The sequence below is a fragment of the Eulemur rufifrons genome, chromosome 5, assembly GCF_041146395.1.
Source record: "Eulemur rufifrons isolate Redbay chromosome 5, OSU_ERuf_1, whole genome shotgun sequence".
Taxonomy (NCBI): Eukaryota; Metazoa; Chordata; class Mammalia; order Primates; family Lemuridae; genus Eulemur; species Eulemur rufifrons.
This window is the reverse complement of record NC_090987.1, coordinates 31,952,067-31,970,123: the sequence shown is the minus strand read 5'-3', so window position 1 is coordinate 31,970,123 and position 18,057 is coordinate 31,952,067. Positions and strand designations below refer to the sequence as shown.

General features: G+C 34.0%; 1 protein-coding gene across 19 annotated transcripts in view; it reads right to left on the bottom strand.

The window, feature by feature from the left end:
- NOL4 (nucleolar protein 4) overlaps positions 1-18,057 on the bottom strand; it is a 322,420-nt gene that overhangs the window by 25,613 nt on the left and 278,750 nt on the right. For 18 of the 19 annotated variants that reach the window (XM_069468117.1, XM_069468131.1, XM_069468115.1 and 15 more), the window contains one exon: positions 8,022-8,202. The exons of the other annotated variant lie outside the window; for it this stretch is intronic. In XM_069468117.1, the coding sequence (XP_069324218.1) occupies positions 8,022-8,202 (181 nt within the window). The remainder of the gene's footprint in view (positions 1-8,021; positions 8,203-18,057) is intronic. 19 annotated transcript variants of the gene reach the window in all.

Here is an 18,057-nt window from a genome sequence, read left to right as displayed (position 1 = left end):
ACACTCAAGCTGCACATTTATAAAACCTAATTTATAGTCACAGATATGATTGTATACCTGGAATTTATATAGATTTCTTAGGTAGCTTTTGAGAACCACTGAACAATATGACTGAGGAATAGATACCAATGTAATATAATTATGTGTGTGAATATGCATGCACATGTGCCCGTATATGCTTTGGGACATGCTTCAGGGGACAAACTCAGGTGGCTCTCAGAGTGTGTGATGACACCTGATTTAGATTTGGAGTTCTGGATTTAAAGAAAGGATGAGAGATAAATAATATGGGGTGGGGGAAGCAGGTCAAAGAAAATGTCATGTGGGTTGGCTGGCTAATGTCATTTCCCTAAGAATATTGAAACCCACAGAAGGGTTTTAGATGGTGAAGTGATATGATCAGATTTACCTTTTCTAGGCCGGGCGCGGTGGCTCACGCCTGTAATCCTAGCACTCTGGGAGGCCGAGGTGGGCGGATTGTTTGAGCTCAGGAGTTCGAGACCAGCCTGAGCAAGAGCGAGACTCCATCTCTACTAAAAATAGGAAGAAATTATATAGACAGCTAAAAATATAGAAAAAATTAGCCGGGCATGGTGGCACATGCCTGTAGTCCCAGCTACTCGGGAGGCTGAGACAGGAGGATCCCTTGAGCTCAGGAGTTTGAGGTTGCTGTGAGCTAGGCTGACGCCACGGCACTCACTCTAGCCTGGGCAACAGAGTGAGACTCTGTCTCAAAAAAAAAAAAAAAAAATTTACCTTTTCTAAAAGACTAATTTGGTTCCTTGGTGGTGAATGGGTTGAAGGTCAACAAAGACTTTGGGAGCCCTACTTATTAATAATGCGTAACAAAACTTTTCTTTTAGATTCCTTCACAATTTTTACCCATGATTGGCAGCTGCTCTCTTCTCTTCCCAAAAAACTCACTCAAAATATTCTCACTATGTCTTCATCCTTTTCTTTCTTTGTCTATGTTTTCTCTATTACCACCAGCAGCTCTCTGCCTTTGTCATGAAAAAAAAAAAAAAAAATCAATGCTTTCCTGACTTGCTAAATAAATCAAAAAATCTAAATGGGTAATGAAACATCGGTAGTCCCACAGTACCCTGAGCTCAGAAAAGACACATGCTTAGATTAATGCTCTACTGTCAATGTCTTGAAATTCTTAATTTTTAAACAAGAGGCTTGATACTTTCATTTTGCATTGGGCCCCCAAAATTATTTAGTTACTGATGGAAAAAAGATAAATTATTGTTGGCTGTATAAGAATAGAGATGAGAAATACTGTTTGTTCTGCTCTTCTCTACATCCCCTACATGTCCAAGGCTTTGTCTACTTCTCTTCATTTTCAGCACCACCACCATAACCCAAGTTACTACTGTTTTTATGATATTACAGAAATAACTAACATTGGTCAAAATAGATTTAGAAACAAAAAATTATTAGAGATAAAAGGAATATTTTACAATGGTAAAAGAGTCAATTCATCAAGAAGATATAGCAATATAAATATATGTATGTGCTAAACAACAGAGTCTCAAAATGAAGCAAAAAAAAAAGAAAAACCAAAACTTTCAGAATTGAAGGCAGAAATAGACAATTCAACAGTAGTAGATGGAGACCTCAATACCCTTCTTTCAATAAAGAAGGAGACACAAACTAGGCAGAAGATTCAATAAGAATATATAAGAATTGAACAATATTATAAACAAAGCAGACCTAATACACATTTACAAAATACCCTGCCACCAACAGAATACACATTTTTCTCTAGTGTACATAGGAAATTCTTTAGAATAGATCATAATCTATGTTATCATCCAGCTTCAAACAAGCATCAATAAACTTAAAATGACTGAAATTATATAAAGTATGCTGTTATGTTGACAATGAAATAAAATTAGAAATCAATAAGAAATTCACAAATATGTGGAAGTTAAACAACATACTCCTAAGTGACCAATGGGTCAAAGAAGAAATACCAAGTGAAATTAGAAAATGCTTTGAGGTGGATGACAATAAAACCACCACCCAAACTTATGGGATGCAGATAAAGCAGTGATTAGAAGGAAACTTATAGCTGTAAATGTCTATATGTAAATAGAAAACAAGACTTCAATTACAGTTGTCCCTCAGCATCTGTGGGGATTCATTCCAGGATCCTCCACGGATACCCAAGTCAGCAGATGCTCAAGTCCCTTATATAAAATGACATAGTATTTGAATACAGTCTATGTATATCCTCCCATATACTTTAAATCATCTCTAGATTGCTTATAATACTTAATGTGAATGTTATGTAAATAGTTATTATACTGTATTTATTTTATTGTTGTTAGTTTTTACATTTTGAATAATTTTGATCTGTGATTGGTTAAATTTGTGAATGTAGGACCTGTGGATACAAAGGACCAACTATAATCTAACTTTCTAGTTGAAAACACTGAAAAATAAGAGCAAACTAAACCTAATATAAGCAAAATAAAGAAAATAATGAATGAAGCATAAAGGAGTAAGTTAGAGAATAAAAAAGAAAGAAAACCAATGAAACCAAAGCCATATTCTTTGAAAGATCCGCATAATTGACAAAAGCTAGACTAACCAAGAAGCAAAGAGAGAAAACTCTAATTACTAGAATAAGAAATCATCACCACTGACCTTACTAATATAAAAAGGATTATGAAGGAAGAAGACTATGAACAACTGTTTGTTAATAAATTAGATAATTTAGATGAACTGGGAAAATTCCTAGAAATGCATAAACTACCTAAACTGACACAAGAAATAGATAATATAAGTTCACCTATAACAATGGAAGAGATTGAGTTAGTAATCAAAAATCAAGCAGAAAAGAAAAGCCCAGGTCTAGGTAGCATCACTGCTGAATTCTATCAAACATTTAAAGAATTAATACTAATACTTTACAAATTCTTTGAAAAAATAGAAGAGGGACCAATTCCCAGCTCATCTTATGAGGCCAGAGCTAGCCTGACACCAAACTAGACAAAGGCATCAGAAGAAAACAAAAATACAAGCCAATTATTTCCTATGAATATGGACCCAAAAATCTTCACCAAAATATTAGAAAGCTTAACATAGAAACATATGAAAATAATTATATGCTTTGAGCCAGTGGAATTTATCCCAGGAATGCAAGATTGACTTAAAATCAAGAAATTAATTAATGCAATTATCACATCATGAAGAACAAAAACCACATTATAATCTCAATAGATGCAGAAAAAGCATACATCAAAATTCAACACCTTTATTTGATAAAAAAATACACAACAAACTAGGAATAAAAAGGACCTTTCTGAGCTCCTCAGTCTAATAAATGGCATCTATTAAAAAAAATCATATTTGATGGTGAAAGACTGAATCATTCCCCCTAAGATCAGGAACAAGATAAAAATATTTACTATCAGTATTCTTATCCAACATTTTACTAGAGATTCTCTCCAGGGCAACTAGGCAAGAAAAATAAATAAATGAAATTCAGATTGAAAAGAAAGAAGGAAAACTATTTCTATTCACAAATGACATTTTCTTGCCTATGAAAAAACCCCAAGGAATTCACTTAATTAGAATTAATAAATGAGCTCAGCAAGGATGCAGGACACAAATATACAAAAATCAACTGCACTTTTATAAGCTCTCAATAAACAGTCCAAATATGGAATTAAGGAAAGCATTCCATTTATAACATCAACAAAGTGAAATAGCAATAATATTAACAAAACATATGCAAAGTTTGTACTGTAAATACTACAAGACATAGTTGAAAGTAAATTTGAAAGAGTGAAGTAAATGGAAGTACATCTGATAGACATTGTGGTATTTTTTCAAAATGTTAAATATAGAATAATTATATGTATGAACCATCAATTCCACCCCAATGTATGTACCCAAGAGAACTGAAAACAGGTACATGCAAACTTGTACAGGAATTTTTATGGCAGGATTATTTATGATAACCTCAAAGTAGCAAAAACCTAAGTGCCCCCCATCATTGATGAATGGCTCAACAAAATATGGCATATCCATAAAATGGAATATTATTAATACTTGCCAATAGGCCGGGCGCGGTGGCTCACGCCTGTAATCCTAGCACTCTGGGAGGCCGAGGCGGGTGGATTGCTCAAGGTCAGGAGTTCGAGACCAGCCTGAGCGAGACCCCGTCTCTACTAAAAATAGAAAGACATTATATGGACAACTAAAAATCTATATAGAAAAAATTAGCCGGGCATAGTGGCGCATGCCTGTAGTCCCAGCTACTCGGGAGGCTGAGGCAGTAGGATCGCTTAAGCCGAGGAGTCTGAGGTTGCTGTGAGCTAAGCTGACGCCACGGCACTCACTCTAGCCTGGGCAACAAAGTGAGACTCTGTCTCAACAAAAAAAAAAAAAAAAAAAAAAAAAAAAAAAAAATACTTGCCAATAAAAAATAAAGTACTGATGCATGATAAACATATATGAACATAGGAAACATCGTGCTAAGTGAAAGCAGCCAGACACAAAAGACCACATACCGTCTGATTCATTCATTTATATGAAATGTTCAGAATGGGAGAATTTGTGGAGACAGAAAATAGATTAGTAGTGATGACTAGGGACTAACACTTTAGCACTTGGTTCCATGGACACTGAGATAGGTCAGTGATTTGGAATGTGGCCTCTGATGTCAGAACACCTGTGTTCAAATCCTGTCCCCACCCTTTATTAGAAGGAGGACTTTGGGCAAGTCACTCAACTTCTCTGAACCTCACAGAATAGTATTCAATTATGTTACAAAGAAAGGAATTGCTGTCTAGGCATTCTTTTTTTAAAGTGGGGGCAAATTTAATTTTATAAAAATTATCCCCCAAATTGCAGAGCATAGCTCATAGGACTGTGTAAGAATTAAATGAACACTACATGGAAGCACCATGAAGGTTCAGTAAGTGGTAGTAGATGTTGGTTGATGTTAAATTAATGAATGACTTTTTGAGAGAGTCTCGTTCTATTGCTGGGGCTAGAGTGCCATGTTGTCAGCCTAGCTCACAGCAACCTCAAACTCCTGGGCTCAAGCACTCCTCCTGCCTCAGCCTCCCTGGTAGCTGGGACTACAGGCATGTACCACCATGCCCGGCTAATTTTTTCTATATATATTTTTAGCTGTCCATATGATTTCTTTCTATTTTTAGTAGAGATGGGGTCTTGCTCTTGCTCAGGCTGGTCTCGAACTCCTGAGCTCAAACAATCCGCCCGCCTCGGCCTCCCAGAGTGCTAGGATTACAGGCGTGAGCCACCGCGCCCGGCCTTAAATGAATGATTTTTAAAAATCTAGCTGACAAAAAGGTTTTGTCAATAAAATCTTAAGTGAATACAATTTTTCCCCCCAAAGTTTGTGATTTGGTGGTTAAGTTTTTACTTCTTATGTAAAACATTAAAAAGAAGTGTTAGAGTTTTTAGATTTATAGACTAAAAGAATCTTTAGCTTTTGTTTGTGTTTTCCTTTTCCAGTCCTGGAATTGGTCTTTCCTGCTCATTTGCTATCCAAATAAAGAGAAGACTTAAACACAGCTGAGAAAGCTCACTAGCATTTGAAAAGCTGAATATACACCTGAAAGTTAATTTCTTTCTAAAATAGCTTCTTTCTTTTTTCTCTTCCATCTGAGGAACTTTTTTTTTTTTTTTGGCAGAGTTGGGGAGGTAATTTAGTAAAGACTAAACTCAGTGATTCTGTTCTTTGAGGACCTTTAATTTGTGGGCAGACCAAGGAGCCCCAGCCTTACAGAAGAACACTCCTGAAGATTCTTGAAGCCTATTTCCAGTGTTGTAAAGGTGAGTGATTTCCTATCATATAAACTCATTCACACTAATAATGCAATTTCTCCCAAAATATAATAAAAGTCCTAAGCCTAATTCAAAATTACAAATTCAAATTAGTTTTTGTTTTCAGGTATTTTCAGTGAAGAGATAGGAAGTGGTTATTGTTTTTTAAAAAAACAATACATTGTAAATTCTGACTGATACTGTCAATTCAAATATAAGATTATGAAGTTTTTGCTTAAACTTCTTGATTTTATATGTGTATCTACCTTGACCCCTGCTGAAAATCCCACCTTTCACTGACACTAACAAAATTGCAAGTTTGCTTTTAACCAAAATACACAGACAACAGTCCCCAAATCATAATATGAGTACTGAATATAGTTTCAGGTTTTATCACTGGCTTGAATGCTTCTGGAGTCAAATTGTGATTTTTGAAATCACCTGGAAAAGTTCCTCTCTATGGGGCTATGCCAACAACTCATTAAACAGTTAAAGCTCATCTGTATCATTTCTCTTTCAATTTCAGGGATTCTTAAAAAACAGTTCCATAATTATGTAAATACATACTTTGTTCCAAACTTAAATTTATAAAACAAAGTATCAAAACCAAGTATATTCAGAGTATTCAAGCTACAATTCTCTCCCACTTCCACTCCTATGTAAACTTTTAAAAAAATTATAGTTTATGCTTCCATTTACATAAATCCTTCTTTCATAAATATTAGCATTCTATAAGGACTTTTCACCACCTGGAGATTACTATATAATGCTATATAAAGATATTCCCCATTACTTTTTATAGTTGTACGTTCTTCTCTTATTTGGCTGCACTATAATTTAATCAAGCAGCCATCTATTGAGCAGCATTTTTATTGGTAACACTTTTTTTGCATTTATAAATAACACTGCAATAAATAATCTTGCAGGTATCTCTTTTTGTCCCTTCATCAGTGTGTTTTTGAGATGGATTCCTAACAGAGAGATTGCTGGTCAAGTGGTACATGCATACTTAATTTTTCTATTTAATTTTTCTGGATATTGTCAAGTTCCATTCTAACTCTTTGCATTTCTGCAAGCAATGTATGATAGTACCTCTTTACCCACTGTCTTGTCAAGAAAAATATTCTGTTAAACATTTGGATTTTTGCTAATCAGATGGGGAAAAACTACATTTCTCTTATTCAGAGTGAATGATGTTGAACAACTTCACAAATATTTAAGGGACACTTGCATTGCCTTTTCTGGGAATTGTGTGTTTATATTTCTAGCCTTTTATTATACGATTTGGGGTACATTTCTTCTTCATTTTTAGAAGACCTTCATACATTGACCTATTAACTCTCTGTAGTACAAGTGGCTAATATTTTTTTCCAGTTTTTTATCTATTTAATTTTCTTACAGTAGTTTTTTGTCATCCCAAAGTTGTGTGTGTGTGTGTGTGTGTGTGTGTATGTATATGTTTGTGTGTATTCATAATGGAACTAATTTTTCCCTGGAATTTAAGTAGAGTTAGGAAAGTTTTTCTTACCACCCAGTTATAAGAAACTTGCCATTCATTTTTCCCCCCTAAGACATGTATGTCTTTACATTATACATTTAAATCTCTGATTCATTTGGAATTCATCCTGGTGTACAAGTTCAAGAAATCCCTAAAATTTACCAACCAAGAGCCAGTACAAGCTGCCTCTAGAACACCTCTGCTGATAGATCATGCCATTGTCACTGACAAACTACTGCCTGGAGAGCCATGAGTTGTTTCCATGTGTTGTTTCATTTTGTATGTTCTTAGTTATGACTGTGTATGTTTTATCAAGTCAGTGAAGTTCCTGGTGCCTCAAATTTTCCATGTCAAAAACCTCTTTGGACATTGAGATAATATGTCATTATTCTTAGTGAACAGTACATTACAGCTTTGGGGGCAGAATGTATCACTATTTAGAAAAAAACTTTGCTTTTTCTCTAGTTGAGATTTTTTTTTGGCACAAAACAATCATTCAAATTGCATGATAGTGCTGCTACTTGCAAAAACAGTACAGAAGAGGGAGATATCCATGTAGGGAGACAATTATGTATTAAACAGTCTAGTTTTTAGCAGATTGGCACTGACTATTGCTTATAACAATATATCATCTCTTTTCTTCTCTCTGGTTTAGAAAATTCACCATTCCCAAATGGACCCACAAAAAATACAATCTATAATGAAGACTCACCACTACTGGAAGCATCATTCAGATTTAGCAGTCCCCCTCCTAGTCCTCTGTAACTATGGTAACTGTAGGTCCCATTGCCGTTGATGTACAACACCTCCTGCGAGCCTGGAACAGCTGATGTGGAGTAAGTGGCCTGGGCCGCCTCTGGCTTACATTGTCTGTCAGCTGGAGCAGACTCGTCCTGCAATGACAGACAGCATTTCATTATCTATCAACCCACTGTACTATTTCAACTGGAACAGGACTATCTTATGGTTATCTACGTCTATATCTGCATTGAATAAGAGAGCTACATATAGAGAACATTAAGTAAGCACACATGCACATTTTTAACATTTTGTCAAAAACAAAAATAAGGAAAGGAAAATAACAATGTGGGCAGATTGGAGATGGAGCAATTGACATTTCTCAACTAAAATTAAAATTATATGAAGAGAGTTATTCACAGCGCAAAAATGGAAACAACCTAAATGTACATTGACAGATAAATGGATAAAGAAAATATAATATATACATATAATGGAATATAATTCAGGCTCTAAAAAGAAAGAAACTCTATCATATACTACAACATGAATGAAACCTAAGGACATGATGCTAAATGAAAATTTTAAAAAGTCACAAAAGCAGATGTTTTGTGATTCTACTTATCAAGGATTTAAAGTAGTCAAACTCATAGACACATAAAGTAAAATGGTGGTGTGCAGGGGCTGGGGGATGGGGGGGTGGGGAGTCTGGCTGTGGGTATAGAGTTTCAGTCATGGTGGGGTTGAGGGGAGGGTGATCCTGGGAATTTGTTGCACAACAATGTGCATGTGGTTGACAATATTGGACTGTAGACTTAGAAATTGTTGGAAAGGTAAATTTTACATTAATTTAAAAAAAACCTGGGCTTAAAAAAATTACATGAAGAGAAATTATGATGGAAGGCAAAGAAATATGTAATAAAATTTTCAGTTCTTAAAATTGTTTTTTGCAAACTTCTGTCTTTGTTATTTTATGATTATAGCAAAATTTCTTGAGGTTGGACCAAGCTGACCTTATTATATGCATTATAACAGCCTGACAAGGATACAAATGAAACCCAGGACTTTCAGTTTTTTGTTTGTTTTGCTTATTTTTAAATTGTGCTAGTGTCCACAAAATTTGCTTCGAACCTGCTAACCATGTCAAGTTATAAGAAAATAAAAATTTTAATTTTCAATAAGTTGTATATATTTTCAACAGCAAAGCAGACTGAATGAATTTCCCTTCAGGTATGAGTTTATAAAGTCGAAAATATACACCACATATATGACTTTACTTGCCTACTGCACTCTTCACCTTTTCTTCTTTCTTTTTTTAACAAGAAAGAATTATAAACAGATTTCTAGTGAATTCTTAGGAGCGTTTTTTTGGTCACAAACAGAAGCATTTTGCAGCTCTTAAATTTATATGTTTAGTGAAACAAGTAACTTTCAAACAGATTTTTTGTGGCTCTAAGTGCTAGAAAGGAAGAAACATGAAATAAGTTTGCTCTATGGACACAGTAGTATTGTTATATTGAGAAATATTCTAATCTTTTACATTGAGAAAGCCCAGCCATGACCATCAGCTTCACACAGTTATGATTTGCTCTTGTTCCTTCAATCTAGTCAACTCTGATCCATTCAACGCTGACCACTAAACTCAGCTGTAGACCTCAGACATATGATGTATGGGCTTTCATCATTTTCTTTCTAGCAAGATTATGAAATAAACATAACATTTCTCAAAGTAAATTGAAGTGAAAATAAGAAAAGAAATTGAAAGGAAAACATGGTATAACACAAAAAGAAATGTTAAACTTTGATGTAAATTTATTTTCCCAGCATTGCCTTTAAAAAAACCAAACAAAAAATGATTCATCTGAGATATATGTAATATAAACATGAAATGACCTAAATCAGTGGATTAACTAGAGTGTCTGGTTGTAATTAAACTCTTGCTATTTAAACCTTAGAAATCGTTGGAGGATAAATTACCTTGGAATAACACTTTTTCTGGGAGAAATTCCCTTAAAGAAGGGACCTAGACAGAATCGAATTTTGTTGGTATTTCTGGTTCTACTGTTTAGGTTGGGAAGTCAGCAAGTTCCAGATTATTTTTTTTTTTTTAATTTTAAGTTATTCTTTGCTAGTAGAAAATATCCAAAGAAGGTGAGCTTTTAGATTGTGTTTCTCTTTAAAAATGGTTATGAAGCTTTCACCAAATTTATATCTGGTAATAGGGACTTTTTCTAAAGATATATTTCTATTTGACATAGAGGCAAAGCATATATATGTTTTCTTTCGTATTTATGATGAATTAGTGTTACAATGACAGGGTGAGTGGAAGATGATCAAACCAATGATTATTACACCTCATACACTGTTCATCAGCCTTTCATAAAGGTATAATAAAAGTCTTCCATCTAGGAGAGCCAATGTCCCTGCCAGGGGACAGAAATTTATATTATAGATATATACACATATATTCCTCTATACTAGAATAGACATGTAACATATTCTTTCAGTTTATACGTAAAGCTTGCCAAAAGAGTAATTATTTTTTCATGCATACAATTTCTATTTCCTGTATGTAGTAGGTTTCAAGCTGGTGTTTATGGAACTATTAGGCTCCTGGAGGAAATGGCTCAGGTCTTCCCGAGATTACAGATGAAGGTATACAGACATGCTTTCAGGCAGCATCCTTCCTCTTCAGCTAGACTAGCAGCTCTGCTTTGCTCGATCTTACACTCATAAAATCACAGCACCTAAAGCATTATGAAAACCACTGAGCTGCAAAGTATTCTTTATGTAAAGATTTGTAGCCATGGAAACTCTGAAAAAAGGCAGAATGCTCTGTAGTTCAAAACAATTTCGGGGTCCTTTGGAAGGGGTTGGCCTCAAATAGTCCCACCACTCCAGTAGTGGGAATAACGGACAACATGATAAAACTTGAATTTCTAGCTTTGGAAAAATGGTGGCTCTTCTGAAACATACCCGTCTATTTCTCTGCATTTGGAAAATGGCCATAAAATATTTATAGAAGTTTCTTATTGATGAGTAAAAAGGCAGAAGGTATCGTCACCACAATATTTTCTCTTTGATTCTTTGCATGGTCGAATTAATTTGTGTTATGAGATGTGATATTTTAAAAATGTTTCAGGCTTTCATTATTAACTGTTATTCCAAACCATAGTAACTGCACTAAGCAGCGAGATAATTGATTCCATTAATAATCAAAACAGGCCTTGTAGGGATTCATTTGTATTCAAACACAGATTTGCATTATTGTTTTTGGTAGTCCACTATAGGTTGAAAAATACAACATATAAAGCTCCCCCAGAAATCTGGTTTGTAATGTCTTTTGGGAAAAAGTTTTATATATAATTAATTCATGTTTTTATCTTGAATGATTACTGGTTTCAAAGAATAGGTATTAATAACATAAATAAATATCCCTGGGGTCATATTTTATCGTTGTAAGCAATTTTTAATAATCATTAGTTCCCAAAGTTGTCACAGCTGACAGCTTGCCTACTGGGTTGCTATGAAGATTGTTTTCAAAGAGGGTAATATTAATATGTTATAAGGCTTCATATCTAGGCAATGAAATAAATTTTATTTACCAGAAAACAGAAAAAAAAAAAAATCCTCTCCTAGCTTTCTCTAGACCCATTTCAAAATATTTTAATTTTATAAAAATAAAATTAGATCAATGATTGACAAGCAGTATACTAGATAATGCACAGAGTTGTTTTGATTTAGATTTGATGAAAAATATGCAACAGATGAAATACTTAAGGTGACTTCTATAATTAGGTTCTGGTTTTATCAATAAATATACCCTTATATATAATTATGCATTTCATATATCAAAAAAGGGCTTATAAGAGGATGGGTGTTTAGTTATAAATAAAGGGCAAGATTGAGAATGGTTTAGGAGAGGAGACATTGCCTACCATTGACACACTGTTTGAGCGGACTGGCTTGTACTTCCATGTCCTCTATCTTTAGAAATTCAACAGGGACAAATTTGAGTTTGCTAAACCTGATCCAGTACCTGGCCCACACCGACAGAATTCCTAACACACCACAGATACCTAAGGAATCATTTACTTGGATACCTTTGATAGACATGTTTATTAGAAATGAAATTTGATTGCTTTGCTCAACTTTTTGACAATAGGTTTTAGTAAAAATGGCATAGAAAATGTCACAACAACTTTACTATATCTCTTAAGAATTCCATTTTTTTAGACTTTGTATCCTCTGCCTTCTAATGAATATGCTTTGTATTTTCATTAACTTTTATCTTCCTGTAAAGATGATCAGAAAACTCCAATAAAATTTACTGCTAGGTTCAGTGATCCACATACTTCGTGTCTGTTTACATTTTACCTTATATTTTTATAGCAATTTGAAGTTTGCATTTTTACATTAATACTGAATTACATTTTGAGAATATTATGTGATATTGTCAGGGAAGGGTATTAGTGATCCACTATTTTAAGGTAAAGAACTTTGAAATAACCCCCAAATAATCTTACTACTGCAAAATAGTAAACACGTGGATGATGCAGGCCTCAATTTGCCTGAAATATGTATATAAGATTATTACTGGATTTCTCCTGTCCATACACATTCTTTATAGTCAATATGACAAAGCATTTTTCTTAGGTTACTGCTCTAAATTTCTCCTTTGCTCTGTTAGTACAGATGGAGCAAGGGAGTGCAATTCATTTCATGTATAAACTACTGCAAAACATCTCTACTTTTTAAAGGCTCTCTTCTTCCATTTGCAAGTATTCCACAACTAAGTCCATTGCTAAGAGTTTCCAGAGAAATTCATAAAAAATCTGAGATAACTAGAGCTCCCACTTAAAATCTTTTCCTGCTAAGAAAAACTGCACTTAAAGTGAATGTAATGATTTGAGATGTTGAGAGGTGATTTTATTGAGGGCATCAACAAAACACACAGACACCACAGAGCCACATATATAACAACACTCAAGAAGTAATTTCTTTCTTGCAGTTAGGAGTGTTTCATAATATGTACTGCACTTGCTGGCCGTACAAATGATTAGGATGCCAATGCAGACCTTCGTTCTTTGCAAAGATGCTCTCAAACCTACTAAGACAGACAATAAGGAAAGCCATATTTTGACTCAATCCATGTAACCTAACGACAGGCTTTGAAATAACAGAGAAGCCAGATTAATTTTTTTTCTCACTTGAGAAACCAATATTACTGCACAACAGCTATTCCCAGAGTTTTATCAAACTCTTCAGAGAATATGTTAATATTTTAACACATTCTCTTTGTAGCACACACACTCCCAATGATGTCATAAACAATAAAGGTTTGTTTATGTGGAATATAGTAAAGTAAAAGAAGTGTAGAATGAATGGCTACCAGAGGCTGCGGGAGGGGAGAGGGGATGGGGAGTTGATCAAAGGGTACAAAGTTTCACGTAGATAGGAGGAATAGGTTTTGGCATATATTGCACAGTGGGGTGAGTATAGTCCATAATAATATGTACTTCAAAACAAGTAAAAGAATATGTTTCAAATGTCTCACCATAAAAAATGATAAGTGAGGTGATGGATATGTTAATTAGTTTGATTTAATCATTTCACATTGTACACATATATCAAAACATGTTGTACCCTATAACTGTATACAATTATGATATGTCAATCAAAAATGATATATTTTAAAATGAATTGTAGGGAAAAAAACAAAGATTTGAGAAAGATCCGCTTAAAGAAAAATGCAAACTAAATATATTAGTGATAATTTCCCAACTCAATGTGTACAAATACATGTCTGGCAAGAAGTCACCAAGTACAATGCAAAGTCATCTATTTACTCTAAAATTCTCCTGATTGAGATAAAACTTGATTACTAAAAGTAAAAATAGAGTCCTAGTATTTTAAAACTGCAGATTTAGATGTAACACTTTGTCATTTAGTTACTGACCAGAAAAACTTGCATTTAAAAAATAAATGTCTTTTTCTATAGGACGCTGACATTCAATTTGGAGTTATGACCAAAATGAAGTTTTTAAACATTTCTTTGAAGTTCAAAGATTTGATTGTGGATTTAAATCATTTGTCCATTGGTTTAATATGTGTATCATAGTAGTTTTCACCTCAGAAAAATCTCCAATTTTAGCAAAGCAATAACAAATTGTCATCTTTAACATGAAGTCTTATTACATTTAGGGCTAAGAAATAATTTTTCCTAATCATGTATTATTTTTTTTCCTGATTTTTTTTTCAAATCTACAGTTAGAACAACTTGAAACATCTTTGAAACTGTCCCATGCTTTACAATTGGGCTCCATTGATTAAGGAAAGAAACTTTCTTATTTTTTTCTTACCCTCTTTTAACACAACACTCTTTTGGCAGGATAGTTGCATTGCTCTACCTGGGGATTCCATGGCAGGTGTGGCTTCCATTATTACCAACATAATGGTCACTCCCAAATTCTTACTTCAGTCTCAGTCTTCTCCTGCGGCCCATGCCTGAATATCCTATTATTCAGTTATCTTAAGTTTAGCACTTCAATATTAAACTGTTCCCTAGCCCTTGCAAAAATTTTAATTAAAAAAAAAAACAAACCACCTGTTCTATCCCTAATGTTTCATGTTCTAATAGTTAACGCATCATGCCAAGATTTCTTCCTTCTCTTCCAATGCTTCCTTCAGTCAAACAATTACCATGTCCTGTCAGTGCCATCTTGCAAACGAGGATCACTGTCACCTGTCTGGAAAGCTCTCATTGCCAATGCTTAACTTCAGAGCTCATCCTCTCTCCTCTGAGTTATAGTGATAACCTTCTGACCCAGTTTTCCCCTTCACATCTTATCCACATCTCCGCAAGTTTATCTTTTTGATTCACTTACTGTTGTCAATTTCTTTTTTAAAATGTTTGAGACTTTTTCCCTAGAGAACAAAGCCCAAAACTCCTGTCATGCACAGCTCTTCAGAGTTTGAGAACAAGCTTGCTAGCCCCATTTTCTGTCACTTCTCATGCACTTTATACTCTAGTCAGACCTTAAACCAAAAATGATCTTACCAATGTTAGGTAGACAGAAGGAGATTCTGGGTCTCCTAAGGGATGAAAGTGGGTGTTGCTGCCATTCACCCCCACCCCCAAATGGGCTTTCAGAGAGGGTCATGGGAGATCTACATGCACAGTAAGACTCAGGTCCTGCAACTCCCCAACTGTCCAATCGAAGTGGTTCCATGGTCACCTCTGAACCATGAGGGAGGTCCCAACTGGGGCTCTATTAAGCAAAACACAGACCATAACCAACACCCTTTTTGTGCCCTTTCTTTGACTGTCCTTTCGCTGCAACAATGGGTCCAGTCGGCATCTGTGGCATATGTACCATGCCCTGTAAACCTATGCCTTGCTCTTGCCCTATAATCCTATCTTTCTCTCCTCAATAAACCTCATTTTTGTGCTTGCATTACTTGGCATGGCTGGTCATTCTTTGGCCATGAGCATGCCAAGAACCAACATTTCTGCGTGAAACCTGACACCACTGTCATAATCTGGGCCATGTAGATTCACCAATGTGTAGGTAGTTTTCATACTTTATGTATGTGGTCTATTCTCTGATTGTCATTTAATTTTTAATCTAATTTCTAAAACTTTAATATATGTATCTAATGTTGAATGGCAAATTAAATTTTTTCTTTAAAATTATTTATAACTTTTAAATTTTTTTGGTGTGAAATAAAAAAGTGTTATATAGATAAATCAGGCTTAAATATGGATTTCATCAAAAGGAAAGGAGAAAGAAATGGTATTTTCCTTTTCATATCCTCAGTAACCTAAGTTCCAGATTGACAGAAAATATTGTTCTTTCTAAATCTCTATTTTATCCCCTGGACAGCCTCACACAAAAAAGCAGGGTCTGTTTATTAGAAATTATTTTATCTCTTCTTCTGTAAATAATTATCTTTTTGAAAAAAAAAATGCAAGAAAAGCAAATAGAGAATAAAAGATACCCTGGGAAAGAACAAAGACTTTCATTGTATATAAATTATTTCTTGAGTTCTATTTCTGTTAGAATCTATTAGCTATAGAAATATTACAGCTGTAATAAAAATTCTGAACAAACATCTTTAGTGTTAAACTTTGAGAAGCACAATGGACGTCTATTGGATTTTTTCTTAGAGCAGTTAACCATTAGCTACTACATAAGAATGCTATTAACATGGTAATATCAGAAGATCAAGGCTAACATCTGCATAATGGCTGTCACTTTAGAGTATGATGTTGGGCAGGGTGAAGAGGTACATTATTTTTATCTGCAATTTAAGCAAATCTGTGATTCATGTAGGGACTTTATAAAGGGATTTAATTTATTTCTGGTAGTTAATGATTCTTTTTTGGTAATAAGGCTACATATTTATTTTCTTTTGTCTACAATATGTATGTATTATTGGCCAATGCTAAAATAAAACTCATAAGTGTTAATGCTGTTTTAACTGTAACATTTTAGTTCAAATCAAATGAAAACAACACATGCCACTTTAAAAGATAAATTAAGCAAACAAACTGACTTTCTTTTCATTTCTGTGGATATCAGCTTTCCCAGAGAATAAGAGTAGGCTACAATTTATGTTAAAGCTATGGTTATAGTCACAAATGGCTACATGAGCATGAGTCAACAAAACTTAGGCCAAGTACTTTAAAATTGCCCTCTCAGATACTATTTATCACAGAAGTTAGTTACCTAAATCTTCTAAGTGTGGCCCTGGGAGTTCACACGACAAGCTTGACAAAATTGGCTCAACTGGAAAGCAGAAATTTGGAAAATACAATTCAAGTCTTACAAAAACCTAGCCATGGCAGAAAATGTTTGTCTTTTTACATTTCTTTTTGAGCAAGTAGAAAAACCTGACTAATGATGCAATTTCAACACTGATGTTGGGAGGTAATTATAGATGGTTTCAAAATTAGAAACAGGTGTGCCAACATGGTTGAATGAGCAGAATGAAGAACAATCCCTACCTAATATTGCTCTACATAATGGATTCCTTCTACTTTTGATGAGCATTATGTTCAATCATATAGTAAACATAACTCCATCTGGATTGTGTGTCTTGAAGGAGCCATAAAATTGAGATCTTAATTCTTACATGTTGGAATAAAAGCTTACAAGTTATTATTATTTAATTTAAAGTGGGTATAAAAATTGCCCATCCATTTTGGTATTTCAAGTATATTAATATAAAATAGTTAAACTAAGGTAATTAGAAAAGCCATAAATATGGTGATGCCTGAAATCACTGAGTGATAATGCTTTTATATAAATGTGAAATTAAATTGTACAAGGAACATGCATAGACAACATAAAACTATCTATAAATAAATAATCTAATGATGAATTTAAAACACATTACTTAAGCCTGAATATGTACAGGTGTTATATGTATATATAAATAAAATACTATACTATTTGTTAATGTTTAATAGTACTATTTCTGTTACTTAAAATTTACTCATGTGAAGTGTTCTGATTTACTACACTGACTGTGGGTTTAAACATATGGTAAGATAAATATCACTGTTGGCATATTTTTTCATACATAAGAAAATTTAAAATTTTATTTCTATTTACAATGAAAAACTAATTTATTATTCAAGAAGTTGGTTTGTTTAGGTGTTCTCTACTGCAACTTCTCAAATACACATAAAATTTCATCAACGTTCTTGAAGAGTGTTTGAATTTGGACTGCAACAGTTTTATCTCCTTCAAGATATTGGATTATATTATCTATCCCCCATAGCAAATTTTGTTAGAAAGAATATAACTGAGCTTCTCTTTTCCTTCCATTTTTATTCTGTAGGAATCTTTTACTTTTTCCGCATAATTTACCTGCAAGATCTCATCTGGTGTTAATGACTTCATCTATCACTTCTTGACCAAAGACTGTCAGAATCCAAGGTTTCAGCACGAAAGACGTCAGGGTGGAATTCTGCCCTTGGTTCTTGGTGTGCTCTTGGCCGA